This window comes from Penicillium longicatenatum, assembly GCF_028827895.1.
Source record: "Penicillium longicatenatum strain IBT 33135 chromosome Unknown contig_7_segment0_segment0, whole genome shotgun sequence".
NCBI lineage: Eukaryota > Fungi > Ascomycota > Eurotiomycetes > Eurotiales > Aspergillaceae > Penicillium > Penicillium longicatenatum.
Window position 1 is genome coordinate 3,924,881 of NW_026643124.1, and position 21,003 is coordinate 3,945,883.

Genomic DNA, 21,003 nt, shown 5'->3' on the forward strand with positions numbered 1-21,003 from the left:
GATTTTCATAATCTGTTTCAGCTGTTCTGTCCCTAGACCTGCGTTATTCGCTGCGCTAGTGCGCCCATTGATTTTCCTTTACCAAAATCCCAAAACGTACGACTTTCCGGACCAATATTCTTAGCGATGTCTTCCGACAAATACATGAGACCTCATGATCGCCATGCTTTTAAGATTGCCATTTTCTGCGCCCTGAACATCGAGGCCGACGCGATGATTGCAGTGTTCGATGAGATCTGGGAGGAAGAACAGAATGAGAGGTTTCATGGCGACACCAATAGCTATACTTTGGGTCGGATTTGTCAACACCCTGTGGTGCTAGTCCACATGCCTCGCATTGGCAAAGCATCAGCGTCCAGCGTCGCGGCCAGCTTGCAACTCAGCTTTCCATGCATCCGAGTTGGCTTACTAGTCGGCATATGCGGTGGGGTGCCCATCTCCGGGAATGGCAAACGAGAGATCATTTTAGGGGATGTTATTGTCAGCACACATATTGTACAAATCGATTTTGGAAGGCTATACCCGCACTCCTTTGTTCGAAAAAACATGCTGCAAGACAATCTCAGCAGACCGAACCCGGAGATCGCGGGGTTCTTATCCAAACTCCAAGGCCAAGCTGTTCAGGCAGATATCAAAGATTCAATGCGAGCAGACCTAGCTGCCATTTTTTATTCAACAGACCATACGTTCTCAGGATATCCTGGTACTGGCAAAGATAGACTCTTTGAACCGAGCTATAGCCATAAGCATACAGACCCAAAGGCGTGTACAATCTGTGCTCAATGCACATGCCCAGAGGATGATGTTTGCCCCGACGCCTTAAACTCATCTTGTACCGACCTTGGGTGTGATCTTGGCAAGGTAATACCTCGAGCTCGGATACAGAAGATGAACGATAAAGGCCACAGTGCTATGGCCTACTGTCCTATAGTGCATTTTGGTGGACTGGCGTCGGGCGACCAGGTCATCAAATCCGCATTACATCGCGACCGCATTGCCGAACAGGAAGGTGTGATCGGCTTTGAAATGGAAGGGGCCGGCTTGTGGGACACCATCCCGACAATCGTGGTTAAAGGAGTGTGCGACTATGCCGATAGCCATAAAGACAAAGAGTGGCAGCTCTATGCAGCAGTAACAGCAGCGGCTTGCGCAAAAAGTATCCTGAAGTTATGGAGAGGGACACCAAAACCGATTGATAGTAATTCCGACTACGAAAGTCCTGCCCCGTCGCTAATACATCAAGTCTTCAGCGGTAATTTTACGGCTGGAAAGAACGTCTATAGCGGTGGTACTTATACTGCTGAATCAATGAATTTCTGATGGTCAACGCTTCATCTGACGATGGAGACTGCAATCTCTAACATAATAGGTGCTTAGTAAGTTTGAGATAGTTACTTTCTGCTTACTATAACAAGCTATATAGGTTCTTCAGTCTATATCTTTGCTTATCTTTTTCAAATGATGTCAGAGGTCAGAGTAGGCAACGCATTTCTTATCATGTGCCAATAATTGGATTCACGCTCCTTAGGATACTACACCAAAAGCAGTATAGTAGTCAATCTTGCCGCCGACTGAAATAATCTTGCTTGAAAACCGATGCTATAATGTAGATGCCCAGAGATCGGAGGCCTCAGGGACAAAAGCGACTCATAATGCCATGATCGCCGTTAGATTTACGTGTAGTACTCGTTGAATATTCGAAACCCTACTCTATAGAGGAAGATAAGCCTCATCTCTATAGTACATTCGAAAACCAGTCCACCAGGGGAGGGGGGGGGGGGGACAGATGCCAAGAGGACGGCTGTTTCAGATGGGGAATCGTGGCCTAATGATGTTCTACTGCTGCTTAGCTGGGAGGGCTAATGCGGTTGTCGCGCGATGGAGATCTTTTACCCGCTCTCACTCTGCTTCTCACCCTTCTCTCCCCTGCTCGCGCGACGCTAAAGCAGCTCTTACCCATGTCTCACCCGGAAGGCACCCACTCGACCACTGGCCGCACCTAAGCCACACGCCGATTAGTTAGTAGTGTAATAGGTGACCACATGCGAATCCTGACTGTTGTATGTAATAAGTATACCTTTTCTCCGGTAGACGTTACGCTCGGATCAAGTAGACCCCGTATATTAGCGACGAGGAGATAGTAGCCGGCCTAAAGCCATTTAAAGACTCCTGGCCCGCAACAACCAAGGCCGGATTTAGTAGAATTGACGTTGCAGTCGTTATCCCTAGCACCAAGGACGAGTTCTATTTCTTCTTCGGTGCCCGCGTTATCCGTATCAGGTTCAGTCCGGGAGGAAACGATACTCTTCTAGAGGGACCTCTCAAGATTACCGACAAATAGAAGAGCCTTACTTCTACACCTTTCGATACGATCGACGCAGCAATCAATGGTTCTAGCTCCTCGACTAAAACATACCTCTTTTCAGGAACGAACTCCGTTCGGATTGATCTTGGAAAAGACAAGATCATCTATGGACCTTACACGATGGTTAAAGAGTGGCCGGGTCTAACAAGTGCTGGGTATGATTCGATCGATCCTGCTATTCCAGTCCCCAACGCCAAAGAAGAGTCTTGACTGGCTGTGAATGATAAAGTCAATTTTCGGATATCAGCAAACATGAACCAACTCCTATATAGTCAATCTTTAGGAATTGATGACTATCACAATCAATCTAAATTGGGGATATATGTACTTGTGAATATCTTCTTAGTAGAGGCTTAAATTGTATTCATAGTCTTGTCTGAATGGATGGGAGCCAGAACGCAAGGCTTATTCCAAAACAAAGCTTTGGTGTTACTGTATTGACACGTCTGTTTGACATACTAATGGGAATCCCTTTTTAGAACAGCAAGATGACCAGGAATGAGCCACCTAACTCGTGTGGTTTCGTAGTTTAAGGGACCTGATTGGCCCTGGGTGGCCCACCTAGACTTGTGAAAATTTAAATAATAAGAATAACAAGAAACGGACGACCTGATGAGGCATAATCTCGCTAGTAGCGAAGAGCTAACCACAAAAGCTATGCAGTGCGGTACAATTCGAGTTCAAGAAATTGGAAAATGTTCCATACCTAGCTTGATTTTAAACCGGCTTAACAAGCGGGTCGCCCAGCCGTCGCTTGAAATACTGATTGTTGTCCCACGCTATGTAGTTGCCAATCAGCAAAGCTGAGGTGTGGAGTGTGCAGTTACCAAGAGACCAGCGTTTTGAGGGAAGCCTAGCTAATACCACCCAGATAACATGAATCATTCGAATTGAAAGTTACTCATTCCAATTGATCCCATCAATCCATCCAAGGAATTGTGTCCCATCATTTAATAACTCCTCATCAAGCCAGTCTGAAGGAATCAGATCGTTCGACATTGTAGGAATCGATGTACTGGCATCGAGTGGCGTGGTAAGCACGTAGTCTAAAATGTGCAAGATGACTTTCCGTCCTTGTTGACAGATCTCGTAATTGCCCTTCTGTGGCAGAGTGATGTATTGTATGTGCGATGCGAGATTACCGAGGTTCTGTATTACTTCTGAGCGGGTAAAGCGCCTCTCGCTCGGCCAAGGGCGGGCATTCTGCTTCTGGCGCAGGACTTCGATGGCGAGAATTCCGGCCGAGGGGAGACCAAAATAGGGGATCTATCACGTCAGCATTTGACCAAGGCCACATAATAAAGGACCAAAGAATGAAATTGAGAATACCGTCCATCCAAGTTCGCTAAAAGAATTCCCACACCGATGACCCACGGCTATCAAAGCAAGCATTGCCTGGAGAATCTGGTGCGCAAGGCTGACGAGAGTTTCGGACTCGGTCAAGGAGCGCTTTACCAGAATCCGCTGCAGAAGAAAATTGCTGTGCAGTAAGTCGAGATGAATGTAGACGGGAATGGTACTCCTCAGACGCAGTGTACTTTCGGTGCTCCCATCCCACTGTAGGTAGATTGGTAAATCATCGCGCACCTGTTGCGACAGTGAAGATACGTTACTGAAATAAGAGGAGAGAAGTTAGCAAGTCATGAAAATACAACGATTGCAGAAGGCATACTCAGCTCTTTGCTGGACGTCAACATCTTCGCGATCAAGCGAGATTCCCAGCACAAGCTCGCGGACGTGACCCAGCAGCAAGGCCACCCGGCTCCAAGTAACCCCTTTGATGGGTTCTACAGTATTCCAACCTTTGGCATCCAGTTTACCGATCGCAGCCTCCCGCATGACTTGGTTGGCACATATTTCGGCCGGTGTGAGGTCCAGGGGAAGCTGAATGCGACAGAATCGATAAGCTATTAGAGGCGGACAGCCAAGAAAAGTAGCCAAGTCTTTGTCGGAGGAATAGGCAAGCACCATAAGTCGTTTGCGTCCTTCGGCGAGGAAGAAAGGTAGATGCTCGCCATCGTCGAGCTGATGATAGCCCATGGCGAAAAGGAGCGTTGAAAGCTCCCCAAGACGTTTGCGTGGCCGATAGTCTACAAATTAGCTGGCATCTACTCTCCGTATCTGAAAAGACCTACCGTGATCACCACACACCAAGGTCAGCAGATGGATGTGTCGCAAAAATAGCCATCCCAGGGGGTCGCTCATCACGCCCATACTCTCGCAGAATTGCAGACATAAGTCACCGCCAGCAGTGGCAAGAATTCCGAGATTTTTGTGATCGGTAGCAGAGAAGCCCAAGCCGCGGAAGGGCGGGTCGTCGACTGTTGTGTGGGCGGCGCAGATTCCTGAAAGTGTGAGAAGAAAACCGAAAGCTTCCCAGCGCCCCGCAAGAGCAACGAGATACTCGTCGAGGGTCATATCCACGTTCGTGACGAGCTCGCCGGCTGTTCCCTCAAACAAGCGCCGAGAAAGCACTAGCAGCCGTGATGGTTGATCCGAGTCATTTGAGATGCTATTGTACATCTCCTCGATGACATTGCAGATGGTACACATAGTCGGCAGGTCCATCAGGCCTTTGCTACTTCGTTCTTCGCAGGCGATCGCAGTCCGGCGGAATAATGCAAAATCATCAAAAATTAGTGACAGCAGTTCTGCGCCGAGCTGTACTTGGTAGGGGTCGACTGCAGAGATGGACTTCTGTACGCCGGGCGGATTGAGTTGGGGCAGCCGTAGCGGCGTGGTTGACTCGTTTTCCTTCAGACTAGCCTCATTCTCACTGTAGACTGCTGAAAAGCTCGTCACCCCTAGAAAGCTCGGAGTCGAGCTCAAGGCTAGTCGGTGACTCCAGACGTCAATATAGCGGTCTCGTAAGGTGTGTGGCGAGCTTGCAATTGGTTGTGGTTCCGACCGTGCCTGCGGCACTGATATCTGTGTTAAGGGCAGGGATTCGGATGTTGGAGACGTCCCTGTATTAGTACTTTTGGTTGCCGACGGTGCAGTTGTTGTTAAATTTGGCCTATACACGCAAGTGTCCGCTTTGCGTGTGCGCCGACACCGTCCACATATGGGCACCTGGTGGTCACAGCGGAGCTTCGATCGGCGACACGGCTCGCACGACGACAAAAACCCATTACGCCGGCGCATTACGGTTTTTCAGACTCGGTATTGGAGCGCCTCAAGAAATAGAAGATACTGTCTCGATTGAAGTCCGGACAGACTCCAGATGGTACAAGCAACAAAGTGTGAGCTGTTTGAGGGAAAACTGCCTTTAAATTCTAGTTTAACTAGTCTAGTTATGGCCACGACGTGGATGAATAAGCCGATCTTGTAGGATCCACACGAGTACAGTGTACCTATCTTCAACTCAATAACTTTAACTTTCCCTGACCCAAATGCAATGTACGGAAAGGATAGTCTGAGTGTCTTAAGAATTCAATGTGGCTTTGAATTCTACTGTCAATTCAAGGGTCTTCTCTGACATTTCGCTAGGTACGGAGCAGCCCTCATCGCCGTCATGGAGGGCAAGGGGACTGCGAATGCAATACATCTTTACGCAAAACAACCTGGACCATCTGCAGTAACTTTCAAGAAAGAGATATGAAAGAGCTGTGAATACAACAAGACTTACACAAAACGCTGAAAAATAGACATCATGTAACCAATAACGACTAAAGCCTGTAAACATAATAGACCGCACAAAAGAACTTTAGCTATGCACTGATCGGCCATGCTAGGGCCTATCAAGCCTCAGCATTTCAAAAATCTTCCAGTAACCGCGAGGTCAGGTCTACAACGGTAATCGATTCACCCTTGGCATCGCCCTGAGCCTGCGTCAGGAGTCCAAAGGCTCTTTCAAGCTGACGAATGATCCTGGTCACATCTTCTAGATCCACCATCTGCCGATCGTAATCCGCATGAACAACAATCTCGGTTCGAGCCAACTTGCACTCCAGACTGAGGCCATAATCCAAGAACTCTGGGTATATGGTACGAATTGGAGATACACCCTCGATGTCATGGCCGGGGGCAGGCCCCTCAGCGACGGGCTGGACGATGAGCAAGGACCGGTAGGCCGAGGCCAGGCCACAGGCGGGGTCCAGCCCCGCGATGGTAGGCTTGGCCACATGCTCGTGCGGGATCATGGCGGTGCTTTGATCCTGAATGGTGCGTATTAATTCGCGCGCCGTCGTGGCATCGTCCCAGTGAATGCGTACAGGTACCAGGGTTATGGCTGGACCAACAAGCTCGGCGATGCCAGGCAGGGCTATGGAGCGGCCCGTCTGCACAGCGCCAAAGCAAATGTCCGATGCATTTGTCTGGATACCCAGGACCAGGGCAAATGCAGCACGAAGCAGGGTAGAGATAGTTGCTTTGATGTAGGTGGGTTTCGTGATGGGTAAGGTTAATTCCACGACTGCATCAGTGAGCGGGCGATAGTCCGGGGTAGGTAATGAAGGAAACAAGCCACCCTGGAAGCCATTCAGCTGCGACCGCCAGAAGTCGGCGTACGCGCGATTTTCATCGAGATTCGTGATGTACTGCACCAGAGCCTTATATGGCGTCGGAATTGGGTTTGGGCGGCGGCCAGTGTAGATGTTCGCCACCATCTCGTGGACCTGCCGCACGCTCCAACCATCGTATGAGGCGTGGTGACTGGTGAAGACGAAGTAATGGCTGTCTTCGCCATGTGGAATGAGAGTAAAGCGGGCGAGTGGCAAGCCATAGTCAAACGGTGTCGAACGGTCGTGCTCCAGACAATCTCCGACAGTGTTAGCTGTGCGCCAGGAAATCGTCTCGTCTACCACGACCTGAAGCGTCTGGGTATCATCCAAGCGGATAATACGTGTGCGGAGGATAGGGTTATCTTTGACCACTTGTTGCCAGGCTGATTTGTACCGAGCCAAATTGACAGTGGCGTCGAGGAGCGCAATGAAGCGGAGGGTATTTGCCTCGGGGACACGGCGGGTCATAGTGATCATATCTTCCTGTAGCCACGTACATGGGTAGATGTCCTCGATACTCTCATAGTCAATGTTCCACTCCTGAGATACGCGTCTTGTCAAGGTTGTACCACTGTTTACTCCCAAAGATCTACTTATCTCTTCTTCGGGGTCCGCTATGCGGATCGAGGCGGCCATATCGACCAGCACTGGATGATTGAAGATGTCGGCCACAGTAAGACAAAGATTGATTCGCTGGGCCGCCGCAACGAGTCGGATTGCGGCAATGCTCTCACCGCCGAGCTGGAAGAAGCTGTCGTTGATGCTAATCGACTCTGGAGGAATGTTCAGGACGTTCACCCATAGTTCGTGCAAGCTTCTCTCCAATTCCGTCTGCGGTAGGACCTTCAAGACAGTGCTTTGTCCGAGAGCAAATTCAGTGACTTGTGACCTTGACAATCCTGCCCCCAGACTGCGTAAAGAGCGGCGATCCAATTTCCCGGTTCGTGTGCTCGGCTGAAAGGGTAGGGGCACAAACAAAGCAGGAATCATGTATTTCGGTAGCAACTGTGTTAATTGCGACTTTAGGCGGGTGAAGGCGACCTGTGCTTCCTCAGTCATTTTGCCGACATGAATAGGTGCGTCCGGGAGATTGGCGGTACATTGGACTGGCCAGAAGAAAACCGCTATCGCTTCCTGCGTGGCCCCCTGTCCGGAAGGGCGGATAACCTCCACCGCTATGGTCCAGAGACTGGCGAGGATGACAAGGATATGGTGTTCGATCTCGCCAAGCTCGATGCGCTGTCCACGAAGCTTGACCTGGGAGTCCTTCCGACCAACGAAGGAGAGTGTGAAGTCCAGGTTCTGCTGGACCAAATCGCCTGTCGCGTAACAGCGGCTGCGGTTTCCACCCCGGTAATCGGTCAACCAGGTGGGGAAGACAAAAGCCTTGCTCGTTTTAGCTTCGTCGCCGAGATACCCTCGCGCCAGGTTTGGGCCCTCGATGAGTAGTTCTCCCGTGCAACCCACGGGCATAAGGCGATTGTGATTTTCCGGATCGACGACCCAGCAGGCGCAGCCAATAGCTCGCCCAATGTTCCCGCCCCGAGCCTGCGGCTTTAAGCATGCGGTGGTCGTGGAGTAAATGGTGCATTCGGCAGGACCATATGTGTTGAAGACGTGGACCCGACTCGTCCATCGGCTGATGATGTCCTCACCCAACATTTCTCCCCCCAGAACCAAAGTTTGAAGACTTGGAACATCGCCTGGATCGATGGTGCGCGCTACCGATGTGGTAAGGTCCGCCCAAGTGACCTGCATTTGCCGCATCGCGGTGGCCAGATTATTCAAACGATCATGCTCAGAGGCAATGCAGAGACAGGCCCCATGCATTAGCGTGACGCACATGTCCTCGATCGTCACGTCAAACACAAACGAGGCGAACTGTAGCACTCGACTATGCTTCGTCACTTCCAACGAGGTCTCGTTGCCTCGCGCAGTGGCGCAAATTGAGCCATGTTCTATCACAATGCCCTTCGGCGTACCGGTACTACCAGAGGTAAACACCACAAAAGCTGCATGATTTGGCCGAAGCTGAGGATGGCAGATGAACTCTGTCAGAATGGTCCCATGCAAATGACCGAGGGAAGATCCATCGACGATTATAACTTCGACCCCCAGGTCTTTGAATAATGGGCCATGGTGTACCGAAGTGAGCACCAAAGTGGCTTCAACGTTCTGCAAAATTTGTGCATGCCTGCTGGAAGGATGGCCGGGGTCCAGCGCCACACAAACGCCACCAGCTCGCAACACTGCTACGACAGCCACAACCGCCCAGACTGATTTATCGAAGCAGAAGGGAATAATCTTCTCTGGCCCAACCCCGAGTGCACGAAGGTGGACTGCGAGGAGCCCGGAGAGTTGGTCTAACTCCTTGTAGGTCATTCCTGGACCCTGGGTCTCACATAAGGCCTGGGCATCGGGCTGCAGCTTCATCTGACGTTCGATCGCCCAAGAGACCGTATCCACAACAGGACACAGATCAACAACACTATCATTAGCCAAGAGCCGCTGCTTGTCCCGGTCAGAGATGATTTCCACCTGGCCCACACTTGTCAGTAGGTTGGCGGGATTGTTGAGGAGATGCAGGTAGTGTTCAAATTGATCGACAATTTGCTGCACCCATTCGCCCGACAGCGCAGTTGAATCGTAGCTAGCATGGATGCGGATCTGATTTTGATGTATCGAGCACTGGATAGACAGCAGATAACTTGGGAATTCTCGATCAGTAACCTGTACTAGACGCATTCCAGGCACCACGGGCAATCCCTCGGTCTTCTCTGGCTGCACTACCAAGAGACTTTGAAAGGCGCAGGCCTCGCGACAACCTGCCCCTAGGTTGGAAATGTCCTTGACACCCGCATGCTCGTAGGGTATCATGCGTGTGCTCTGCTGCTGGAGCTGCAGCAGCAACTCAGATAAAGCAGAGCTGCGAGTCCACTGTACCCGCACGGGAACTACGGTGATCGTCGGACCCATGATGTCCACAACCCCTGCCAGAGGTACCATACGCCCGGTTTGCACCGCCCCAAATACCACATCCTCTTTGTCTGAGTAGATGCCTATGGTTAAGGCCCAGGCTCCCCGAATGATGGTGGAGAGCGTGATGTTCGCGAATTCTGTGCTCGGCCGCGGCGCGAGCGTAACAACGTGGTCGAGACCACGGTCGGTGAGCGGCCAGTATTCAGCCTGCGATAGGGCTGGGAAGCTTATGCCATCGAAATCCCCCAACTCGCTCTTCCAGAACCGATCTTGGGCATCATCCCGAGTGGCCTGCAGGTGATTGATGAAATGTTTGAATGATACGGAAGGCGGCACAGAACCTGTTTTGTACGCTTCACTGACCAGTCGCAGGGTACGGAAGTGGCTCCATCCATCGTAGACGACGTGATGGGCGGTCCACACGAAGTATGAGCCGCCGTGGCCGTCAGATATTAAAGCAAAGCGAACGAGTCGCTTGCCGTAATCGAATGGACTGTCATCTACCTTGGCAAGATACACCGGTAGGCTCTTTGCCGTTTCCCAAACAATGTCTTCACTTAAAACCACCTGAAAGACCGACGCTTTGAGGAAGATTAGCCGAGTTCGAAAGATGTCGTTGTCCACGACCACTTGCTCCCATGAATGGCGAAAACGGTCCAGATCCACACTGGGCGCCAAGTGGTAGACGTGTTGCAATGTATTTGTTTTGTGATTGCGAGTGGTAAGGGCCATCAAACCCAGCTGCAACGGAGTGGCATGGTACACGTCCCGGATTGTGTCTCGGGGGATGTCCCACTCGCGACTTACGCGGTCAGCTAAGCCTGCGGCCATCTGGAGCGCCATCATCTCTGGGGCTGTATTCTCGAGACTGGTTAATTTCGTCGCCATTTGGGCAAGTACGGGTTGATTGAAAATATCCATCACGGTCAGCCCCAGATGATTTCGACGCGCTTCGCCCACCAGCTTGATTGCGGTGATTGAGTTCCCGCCAAAATCAAAAAAGTGATCATCAATCCCAATCTCCGCGTCCTGGACGCCGAGGACAATCGCCCACAATTGGCAAAGACGGTATTCTTCTGTTGACGTAGGCCGACGTTTCTCCTCTGGGGTTGCGGACGAGAGTCCGAGCTGGTTTGCTGTGAGTGTGGCCGCGACGGCCTGCAGTGCGCGACGGTTGACCTTTCCAGAGGGCATGAGAGGGATCTCGTCAACTGCGACGTAATACTTGGGTACGAGCGCGGCTGACATTCTCTTGGACAGCTGTTCCGCAACCCATACTCGCCATTCGTCCTGGGCATGATGCGGATGTCGATATTGGACAAATAGCACGAGGCTCGGAGCTTTTATTAGGCCACCAGGCTGAACGAGCTCAGCAACGACCTTGGAGATGCTGTACTGGCCAAAAATTAAAGCTCGCACATGGGATTCAATCTCCCCAAGCTCCACGCGCTGACCATGCAGTTTGACCTGTGCATCATTGCGACCCATAAAGATCAGACTGCCGTCTGCATCATATCGCACTAGGTCTCCCGTTTTGTAAAACCGGCCTATGGGCTGGAGGGCAGGCGCAAAGGCGGCAAACCACCGGGGCGGCTCTATGAAGCTCGAGTACTTCGTACTCGCATGTCCAAGGTATCCGTTGCAGACATTGGGCCCCTCGATCACCAGCTCGCCTACCAAGCCGACGGGCCGGAGCTTGTGTTCATCGTCCACTTCAACAACCCAGCCGCGACAGTTGCAAAGGCTCGGAAAGCCTATGTTACGCGGATTGGAAGCTAATGTCAGGTGCGGATTGACGGTTGACCGCGGACTGCACTCCGAGGGCCCATAACCGGCCATCAATCGCACCTTCGAACTCCACATTTCCAGGTCAATCTTCTGAAGGGCTTCGCCCCCAAGTAACAAAGTTTTCAATCCAGGGACTCGCTCCGGGTCAAGGAGGCGCGCGACAGACGGTGTCAAATTGGCAAAATTGACCCGCAACTGCGCCATGACGCCTGCGATATCCCCCAGTCGTTCCTCTTCTGAAGGCACACAGACGCATGTGCCTGCACATAGCCCGGTTAGCATATCTGAGATGCACACATCGTACGCATACGACGCGAACTGGAAATTTCGGGTGGTTGAGTTCAGCCCCAGGGCTTGGGCTTGGGCTGTGGCCGCTGAGCAGAACGCAACGTGGGGGGTGCAGTGTCCCTTGGGCATGCCTGTTGATCCCGAGGTGTAAAATGAGTACATTATAGCATCGGGACTGACCTCTGGTAGCTCGGACGCGTTTACTGACAACGCATTGTGTTGTTGAAAAAAGTTTCCGTCTAGAATGATCGGATTGGCAGCCAGACTAGCAGCCTTAGTGGCGAAACGCTGTGAGCAAAGAATCATTCTACTTTGTAACTCATTCGCGATGAATTCCAGTCGCTGCGATGGGTGGGATGGATCCATTAAGTTAAATGCACCGCCCGCTTTCAGAATCGCGAGAATCGCGACCATCGTCCACATGGACTTCTCGTAGCATATAGTCACCATCTCTTGACCCGGCATCAGTCCGACAGAAAGCAGATATTTTGCCAGCTGTGTGGAGAGTCTGTCGAGCTCCGTATAGGTTAGAAGACCATCCCATGCCTCCACAGCTACTGATTGCGGTTGCATTTGGGCTCGCTTCCTGAACAACCCGTGTGCCGTATCGCGAATCAACCAAGGAGTCTGTCGGTTCCATGCTGCTATTTTAGTATAGTCAGTTGAGGTGAGCAAAGAGATGTCTTTGATCGCGGTCTCGTCTGGCATTGAAAGCAGGTCCAGCAGCACAGACTGTAGCTGCTTTAGAACAGCATCAGCTTCTGCTCTGGACACTACGCTTTCCTCAAAGGAAACTCGTAGCTCGGCATTGGTTTCCGCAAATGTAACGCCGACATATAATGGGTATTGTCGGTAATAATCATTTATCAATGGCATATCGCTTTCTGGGGAAATGAACTCTGCTGGAATGTCCAGTGCTTCATGCACGACCAACATATTCTGAAAGTTGCTGGCTGCTTCCTCTTCAGGTCCGATACTCGCAAGTTGGCTTCTACTCAGATGTGAATGCCTTGTTATATTTTGCAATTTCTCTCGGATCGATTGTATTGCCACACCGATGCTGCTTCCCTTCGTGAGCTTTATCCGAAATGGCATGATAGTCTCTGTCGGCCCCATTATTGATTTTGCCGCGGTCATGGATGCGGGAATACTCGAAAGAGCCGTCCCAAAAAGAACATCGTCAGAGAGGGTTCTTGATGAAAGCACGATTGCCCATGCTAGATGAACCAGAGCGTTGATTGATTTAGGTTGTACGCTTCCAGAAACCGGAAGGGATGTCGAGAGCCACGATCGCGATGGTAACTCCCCAGAGGCCTTCATTGACACTTCCGGATAGTGGACATAGCCAGGGCTGGATAGGGTCTCAACCCAGAACATTGCAGAGGCTGCGTAGTCAGCCTGCAATAGGTGTTCAATATATCGTGAGTACGGAACGTGCAGGCCTCCCGCAAGCTGATTGTACTCGTTATGCAATTGTTCAAATAGCAGCTGGAGTGAAGATGAATCGATGAGTGCTGAATGAATTGATAGTACGAAATAATTCTTTTGTGGCTCATCACCGGATTTTAGAAGTCCAAAGTGCATCAATTGCTGTCCTGTTTCCCATGGTCCATTGAAACGGGGATCCCTGAGATGACAATCCAGAGTATGGATATCTTCCCATGAAGGAAGTTGTTTGAGGACGGCCTGAAACACTTTATCATGAGAGGCGACGACAAAGCGAGACCGCAGAACACTGTTACGCTTCACGATTGTCAACCAAGCAAGGCGGAGTTCACCGATTTTGACTTCAGGTGCAAGCTCCAAGACCACCTGAAGCAGTCGAGATTGTTGATTATTGTTGCCCATGAATAAGGCCTGCTGCCTCGGAATTGCTGGCAACAGATCTTCGAGGTCTGTCGGGGAGATGCCAGAACCGTGCAGCACAGCTTCTAAAATTGTCATCCCACCTTCGACAAGCAAAAATGGCTCTGACTCCTTGTACTGATGATCAACCATTTCTTCCAAAATCAGGGCCTGTGATTCCAAGCGGGGATATTGGAAGATATCTGCGACCATCAGGTGGAATCCAGCAGTGTAAAGGATGTTCGTAAGCTCAATCGCTGCGATAGAATTGCCGAAGAGAAAGAACTCGTCCGTTACACTGATGCCTTCTGGCGGAATCTGTAAGGCCTGTGCCCAAGCTTTGATCAAAATGGCTTCGCGTTGGTTTCGAGCCTGCTTAACGTTCTCTGGAATTGCCAGTGAATATTCGACTAGTTGCATGTCTGTAAATTCAGCCGCCATTGCCCGAAGTAGTTTCCTGTCGACTTTACCCGCAAGACTGACGGGCAGATGGCTGACTGGGACGAATAATGTCGGTATCATGTACCGCGGAAGCATATTCTCCAACATGCGTTTTAGTTCAAGAACCTGATCCTTGAGATGCGGTGTAATTCGAAGACATAGGGGGAGGCCTGAGCCTTGCTTATGTGAATCATCTGGGCCCTCAGTCACGGGCTGGGTGAAATAGGCGATCAGGTGTTGAGATGGCGTCTTCCGCAGTACGGTCGTTGCCACTTCAACAGCTACCTGTACATCGGGGCGTCCAAAGTGCTTCCTGACCTGATACTCAATTTCGCCAAGCTCAATTCGCTGGCCGCGAAGTTTAATCTGGTTATCCTTGCGTCCCACAAATTCGATTTCCCCATCTGATAAGTAGCGCACAAGATCCCCAGTCTTGTAAATACGAGAAAAGACCGCATCCTTTGACCAGGGAATGTAATCGACGAATGCTTGAGACGCAGGAGATGAAGGATTGATATAACCTCTAGCAAGATTTGGGCCTTGGGCCACCAGCTCCCCGACTGCACCGACAGGGGCTAAAAGGTTGTGGTTTTCTGGACGAACGATCCATAATTTGACCCCCGAGATTGAGACTCCAATGTTTCGGGGACTATCTTCCTTGCCAGTCAATGGCTGAACAGAGCAACAGATACAACATTCCGATGGGCCGTAACCATTTAGTAGATTGACTCGGGATGACCAAAGTCGCACCAACTCGGCACTGGGTGATTCTCCACCCAAGACAAGCGTCTTAAGATTAGGGACGCTGCTCGGTTGCAGAGTTGCACATAGTGTAGGTGTAAAGAAAGCCCAGTTCACCTCCATTTCACACATGATATCTGCGAGACGACTCATGCGATCCTGCTCTGACGGGACACAGACGATCCCACCAGCCATGAGCGTAGTAAAGATCTCCTGGAGCGCCGCATCAAAGGTGTATGCGGCGAATTGTAGAATGCGGGATGTTTGTGTGATATTTTGGGCCTCTTGTTGTCCGGCCGCACTTGCGCAAAAGGCCCCATGCTCGAGAATAATTCCCTTCGGCTCCCCGGTGCTCCCTGAGGTGAATTGAATAAAGGCTACGTCTTGTGGCTTGACTGTGGTGATTTGATTGTTGCTGGAAGACGTCAAATGAGTGAAAAAAGGCCGGTCAACAACGGTAGCTTGAATTTGCAGTGAATTGGCAAGTTGATTGAGCGCGTATGTAGTCAGGACATGTTTGGCTTGAGTGCTCTGCACAATTGCCTTGGAACGTGCGAGTGGGTAGTCAGGGCTCAGGGCAACAGCTGCGGCTCCGGCTTTAAGCGTTGCAAGGGTCGCAACCACCGCCCAGGCACTCTTGTGAAACAGAAATGGCACTACATCTCCCGTCTTTACGCCACAGTTACGAAGGTAAAGTGCGAGCCGAGACGAAAGATCGTCTAGCTGACCGTATGTGAAGTCCTCATCCCAACCTCGGATTGCGAGCCCGTCATATTGATCGGACACTCTTCGTTGAATAACTTCATGCACACATTCGTTCACTGGGTGGAGTTGATGATTGTTCCAACGGAGTACATTTTCGAGGTCTGTCTGGCCCATCAAGTCCAGCTCATTGAATATGATATCAGGCTGTTGAATGGCCTGGGTGAGAACTTTAAGAAGGCTTTCAGCCATGCTTCTTGCCCTATCCGGTCTTACAGCTACTGGGCAATGCTGCACGTACAGCATTCTGTCGAGCTCATAAAGCACGATCCGCATCGAGATATGATCCGCATACCTGCGATGGAAGGTCCGGCTCATGTCAAAGTCTGAGCGAACATACTCTATGGCACTCCAATGGGCGCTGGATGGAAATGACGAAGCTTCTTCGGGCTCAGCAGGAGTAGTTGTAGTGAGGATATCCCAAACGGGCTTGGAAGGTGTCACCGTGGAATGAAATGACCCAGTTGTTGAAGAACCCTTTTCCCACACTGTGATGTCTGCGTAGACATCCTCACAGTGGTCATAGGCTGCGACAACCGCTGCCCAAGCTGTTTGCAAGACCTGCTCAAATGGGTGTTGGTCATGTCCATCTGGACAGTCGAGCACTGTCAGATCAGGCATCGGCCGGATCGTGAAGGACATCCAGCCTTGCTTTGGTGGACTGCTCAGTGAAAGTTTAGAAATTGAGGGAGACATTCTGATGGTATGAATTGCGATTGTCGCTTTGTAGAAACTGAGCTGTGCTCCATATTTATAGAATTCGCACTTCTTCAACTATCAAATGGAATTTGCAAGCAGAGGGCATTAGCGCCAACCTTGCTTGAATACCTACATATCTGCGCAGCCCAACCAGGATGATTGTCATGACCCACTCTGAAGGGCACTAACGTGTGGTCAGCTTATGCTTTCTATACGCACGCTTACCTTGCATACTCCTCAGGCCCGATGTCACATTATGTTTTCCAAATAAGCTAGCTGGTATTTATGACCTAGTACAAAACTAGCCGAAGACTATCATTGGAAATTTCATATTGCGGAATTTCCGACAATACAAGCTAAAAACTGTTATAGATTCGAAACAAGAGGCTGTGGAAGTAGCTAGAGATAGGCCCGCCATAGGTTGAATGACCCGCTTCTGTAGACTTTATACCAGGAAGGTTGTGCAAAGATCAATAACAATATTAAACGTGCTTCTCTTCCTTGTCGTGATTAGGCGAGGAGCAAACTAGACTAGTCGAGCCCCCGCCAAGGACTAACATGAAACTTGTCGTGACGGCACAGTAGTGCTACACTGCTATCTGAGTTTGAGGAAAGACATTTTGCTGGCATGAGCATGAACTCCAAGAAAATTTTCATCGCTACAAATATTCACAGTAACACAAAGTTGCAGAACTCAAGTGGACTTTCTCCCAACCTTGAGCGGACTCTTCTGAAGTGGTATAGCGACCAGCACCAATACACCAGCCAAAGCGACCGCCAAATAGAAGGTTGATCGCACCGCAAGATCATATGAAAGGGCGACAGCCGCTACATCCTGCGAGGGGACTTTCTCTGCCAAGTCAGTGGCGCCCAGATGAATCACGCTTTCTGGGGCGAGGTCTGGCGCTGTAATTTCTATGCTGCTTGTGAGACGATTCAGGAAAACTGCCTGAGCTATGCTGATAAAGACTGCTTCTCCGAGATCTTGAGAGAAGGTCATTAGAGCCATTCCCGCAGATAAGTCCCCCAGGCTTAGCACGGCTTGCGCTGCAATAAATGGGATCGAAACGCTACTTCCGGACCCAATACCCAGAAGGATAAGTGACGGGATCCAAAGACTTTTGGGAGTTTCAGAAGTGAAGCCAGTCATAATTGCCACACCAGCCACGATCAAACAACCCGCGGGAAGCATAATCGGGGTGTATATCCCAGTCTTGGACATGAGGCGACCTGAAACAATAGCGGAGACGAGAACAGCAATAACCATAGGTAATGTGTTGATGCCAGACTGTAGCGCTGTGACTCCACGTACTGTCTGGAACCAAATTGCAAGCTGAATATTTCGTCAGCATATATATAGAGATAGTGACTGGATGATCCTACATAGTATTGCACGATGGCCCGACAGGCCGACAGTGACAGGCTGAACAAAGCTCCGAAAAGCATCACGCCTTTTTTGATTATGCGCGGTGGCAGCATAGCTCTATCTTGTTTGACATGCTGGATCAGACAGAATACTCCGAATATTAGAGGTGCTAGCACCAGGAGGACGATGATGCGAGCATCACTCCAGCTGTAAGTTGATCCGCCCCATTGTAAGGCAAGCAAGAGACAAAGCACAGCCGGGGCGAAGAAGAGGCACCCCAACAGATCTAGCTCTCGCAATCTCTCAATTTGTGACTTCTTGTTGTTTCCCAATGCCATCTTAGGCAGCTTGAGCATCAGAATCATTGCCGCCGGCGCGGCAGCCGTTGGAAGGTTGATAAAGAAGCACCACCGCCAGGTTAGAGTTGAGGTTAATGCACCACCAATAATAGGCGCGGTAGCCATGGCAGTGTACTCGCTGGCGCTGATAAGGCCAAGGTAGGTTGCTCGTTTCTGGAGGGGCGTCGACATGGCAATGATTCTATTCAGAACCGTGGTCAATATCAAACACATAATTCGCAAATCATCTAATCTGGAAAGCATAGGTTGCACTTACACCATGCATCCCTGACTGATACCAGAAAATCCGAGTCCAGTGATTGCACGCCCAACAATGAATACCACCGAGCTTGGAGAAAGACCTGATATGAGAATCCCTGCCTCAAATATCACCATATTAAAGAGAAAAATCCATTTGAGCGAATAGTTACTGAAGAGCTTTCCTTGGGAGAGCTGCGACATGCAGGATGTGAGCCGGAAAGCGGCATCATACCAGCCGACATCCTGTACCGAGCCAAACTCGTCAGTAATGCTTGGAATGGCCGTTGTTAGAATGGTTGCGTCCTAAGTACAAATATCCACCAAATGTCAGCAAGATGAGGCCCACAGGTACGGTAGAGCTGGCGGGTAACAATATATACTTACCAATCCAACAAGGAACACGCATAAGCAGAGGGATGTGCATATCAAAAAGAGTTGAAGACCCTGGGCATAATCGCCTCTATCCTCCTGCGCCGAGGGGGTTTCAGAGGTGATGGACACGGGTCCACTCTTTTCTAGGTCAAGCGGGGCCAGTCGAGAATCGTCATTGTCAACGAGATTGAGAGCGTCGTGCTGAGACATGGCTTTTTGTTCAGCAAAAGGCGCCGTAGTAAGAAGAAGAAGAGTCTTGTGAGGATTTGGAATTCTGAAAGGCAATTGAGAGGGAATCTAGTAGATCGCTGTTCATTGAAAATAAAAAAACTATGAGAGAAGCTACCCAAAAATCAAACGCCCACCCACCCCGACTCCGATGCAAGAGATGTTGATCTTGCATGTCAGCATGCATGATATGCACAGGATTTGTTGCATTCCAAATCATCATCGCTTGATCTCACGCGCCAATTAAATGCGTTGATGAGCACCACGCTAATTCGGTTCACTTGATCTACAGGCCCCACTCCCACCACGACTCCGATTCCGATTCGAGGTTCTTACTCCGACGATTTTTGAGCTATATAACCATCTAGCCCCCGCGGAATGATGCAATCTTCCTCGTAAAATCTTTGGTGGCTTTCTTTAGCTAAAGTTGCCCAAGCATGGCGGAAGACCCGTATATGGCTGACCAAAATACTCCGCTTCTCGTCGGCCCCAACTCGGAGTCCGAAGGGGAGCTCCTCTTTTCGCCTCTGGTGGCAGAAATGACAAAATTACTCAAATCTTCCGTACGCCTGGTCCTTGTTTCCTACTTGCAGTATTGTCTTCCCTTCACTGGGCTTCTTTTTGTGGGCCGCCTCGGAATCGAAGAGCTAGGGGCTGTTAGTCTCGGCTCCAGTATCACCTGCATTACCGCTTATGGGGTTTACCAGGGACTTTGTTCGGGAATGGATACACTGTGTCCGCTTTCCTATGGCTCGGGCCGGCCGGACTTAGCCGTTCTGTACTTGAGACTGACGCTAATCCTCCTAGCAATAATCACGGTCCCTGTTGCAGTTGGCTGGTGGCATAGCCAATATATCCTGCAAGCACTGGTCTCTCCCAAGATCGCAGTTTTAACCTCCGAATACTTACGCGTCTCATTGCTCGGCCTACCCGGTCATGCGGTTTTTGAAACAGGCAAGCGCTTCCTGCAAGCCCAAGGGGTCTTCAATCCACCAATATATCTCCTCTGTTGTACCGTACCTGTCAATGCCGCTTTACATTGGTTGGTAGTTTACCAACAGCAACGCGGCTTTATCGGTGCACCCATTTCAGCGGCTCTTTCCGACACATTTCTCGGAGCGGGTCTTTTGACATACGGAATTTATTTCTGGATGGGACGGGCTGAGCTTCGGAGTCCGTCGGTCACCAATGCAGGGGCACACTGGTGGAAGCTGCTACGCCTGGCCTTGCCGGGATCTATTACGGTACTAGCCGAATACCTGACATTCGAGCTATTGACTCTTGGAGCGGGGAAGATCGACGACACCAGCCTGGCGGCGCAAAGCTTGCTTAACGCGACAGTGGCAATTGCCCTCCAGCTCTCATTTGCAGTTGCGAACTCTGTGACTTTGCGTGTGGCAACCCTCATGGGTCAGAAGCGGCTAGAGCGTACTAAGCTTCATATCAGGGTGGCCTTTGCCACTGCCATTATGGTGGGGCTTCTCAACATGGCTCTGCTTATGACCTTGCGGTTCTGGATTTCCCGCCAAATCTCAACATCGGTCGAAGTACAGGCTCTGGTCGTCCAGACAATGCCCATCTGCGCAATCATGCAGGTATTCTACGCCACAGCCGAGTGGTTGAATGGTGTCATGAAGGGCCTAGAAATGCAGCAAACGGCGGGAGTTCTTTCCCTGATTTGCCACTATACTGTGCGTCTGCCGGCCGGTTGACCCCCCTATTAGATCTAATGCTTTGGTTTAGATCGCGATTCCCACCTCTTTCAGCGTCGGATTACTTTGGAAAGGGGGCCTTTCAGGATTATGGCTTGGCCCCGTCGTAGGAATGGCCTCGTGAGATTATCCCAGTCCTCCCAAACTTTGCTACCCATGGATTTCAGTCTCTCATCATCCTAACTAAACCAGGTTTACCCTCCTTGCCACTTACTCCGTGATTAAACGAGGCCTCTATTGAGGTGTGTAGGATGTCTTTCACCTAATTCAACTCATTCTGGCTCTTTTTTTCTCACGGATAATTCTTTTAGTTTTA

General features: G+C 50.4%; 5 protein-coding genes across 5 annotated transcripts; 2 read left to right on the top strand and 3 right to left on the bottom strand.

Moving 5' to 3' along the window:
• Positions 1-126: 126 nt before the first annotated feature.
• On the top strand, positions 127-1,320 carry N7484_011735 (uncharacterized protein; the record flags this gene model as incomplete). Its single annotated transcript, XM_057122122.1, has 1 exon — positions 127-1,320. One exon carries the CDS (start codon positions 127-129, stop codon positions 1,318-1,320), a length of 1,194 nt encoding a protein of 397 aa, XP_056967876.1.
• A 1,942-nt stretch (positions 1,321-3,262) lies between these two features.
• N7484_011736 (Zn(II)2Cys6 transcription factor) lies at positions 3,263-5,509 on the bottom strand (the record flags this gene model as incomplete). The annotated part of the gene is made up of 4 exons (XM_057122123.1): positions 3,263-3,631; positions 3,740-3,977; positions 4,038-4,455; positions 4,501-5,509. 4 exons carry the CDS (start codon positions 5,507-5,509, stop codon positions 3,263-3,265), a joined length of 2,034 nt encoding a protein of 677 aa, XP_056967877.1.
• A 611-nt stretch (positions 5,510-6,120) lies between these two features.
• Positions 6,121-16,407, bottom strand: N7484_011737 (non-ribosomal peptide synthetase; the record flags this gene model as incomplete). Its single annotated transcript, XM_057122124.1, has 1 exon — positions 6,121-16,407. One exon carries the CDS (start codon positions 16,405-16,407, stop codon positions 6,121-6,123), a length of 10,287 nt encoding a protein of 3,428 aa, XP_056967878.1.
• Positions 16,408-17,104: 697 nt separating this feature from the next.
• N7484_011738 (MDR family MFS transporter) lies at positions 17,105-19,020 on the bottom strand (the record flags this gene model as incomplete). Its single annotated transcript, XM_057122125.1, has 4 exons — positions 17,105-17,743; positions 17,794-18,316; positions 18,392-18,678; positions 18,760-19,020. Coding segments are annotated over 4 exons (1,710 nt in total), but the record flags the coding sequence as incomplete, so codon positions are not given.
• A 392-nt stretch (positions 19,021-19,412) lies between these two features.
• On the top strand, positions 19,413-20,687 carry N7484_011739 (MATE efflux family protein; the record flags this gene model as incomplete). Its single annotated transcript, XM_057122126.1, has 1 exon — positions 19,413-20,687. One exon carries the CDS (start codon positions 19,413-19,415, stop codon positions 20,685-20,687), a length of 1,275 nt encoding a protein of 424 aa, XP_056967880.1.
• Between the last annotated feature and the right edge of the window lie 316 nt (positions 20,688-21,003).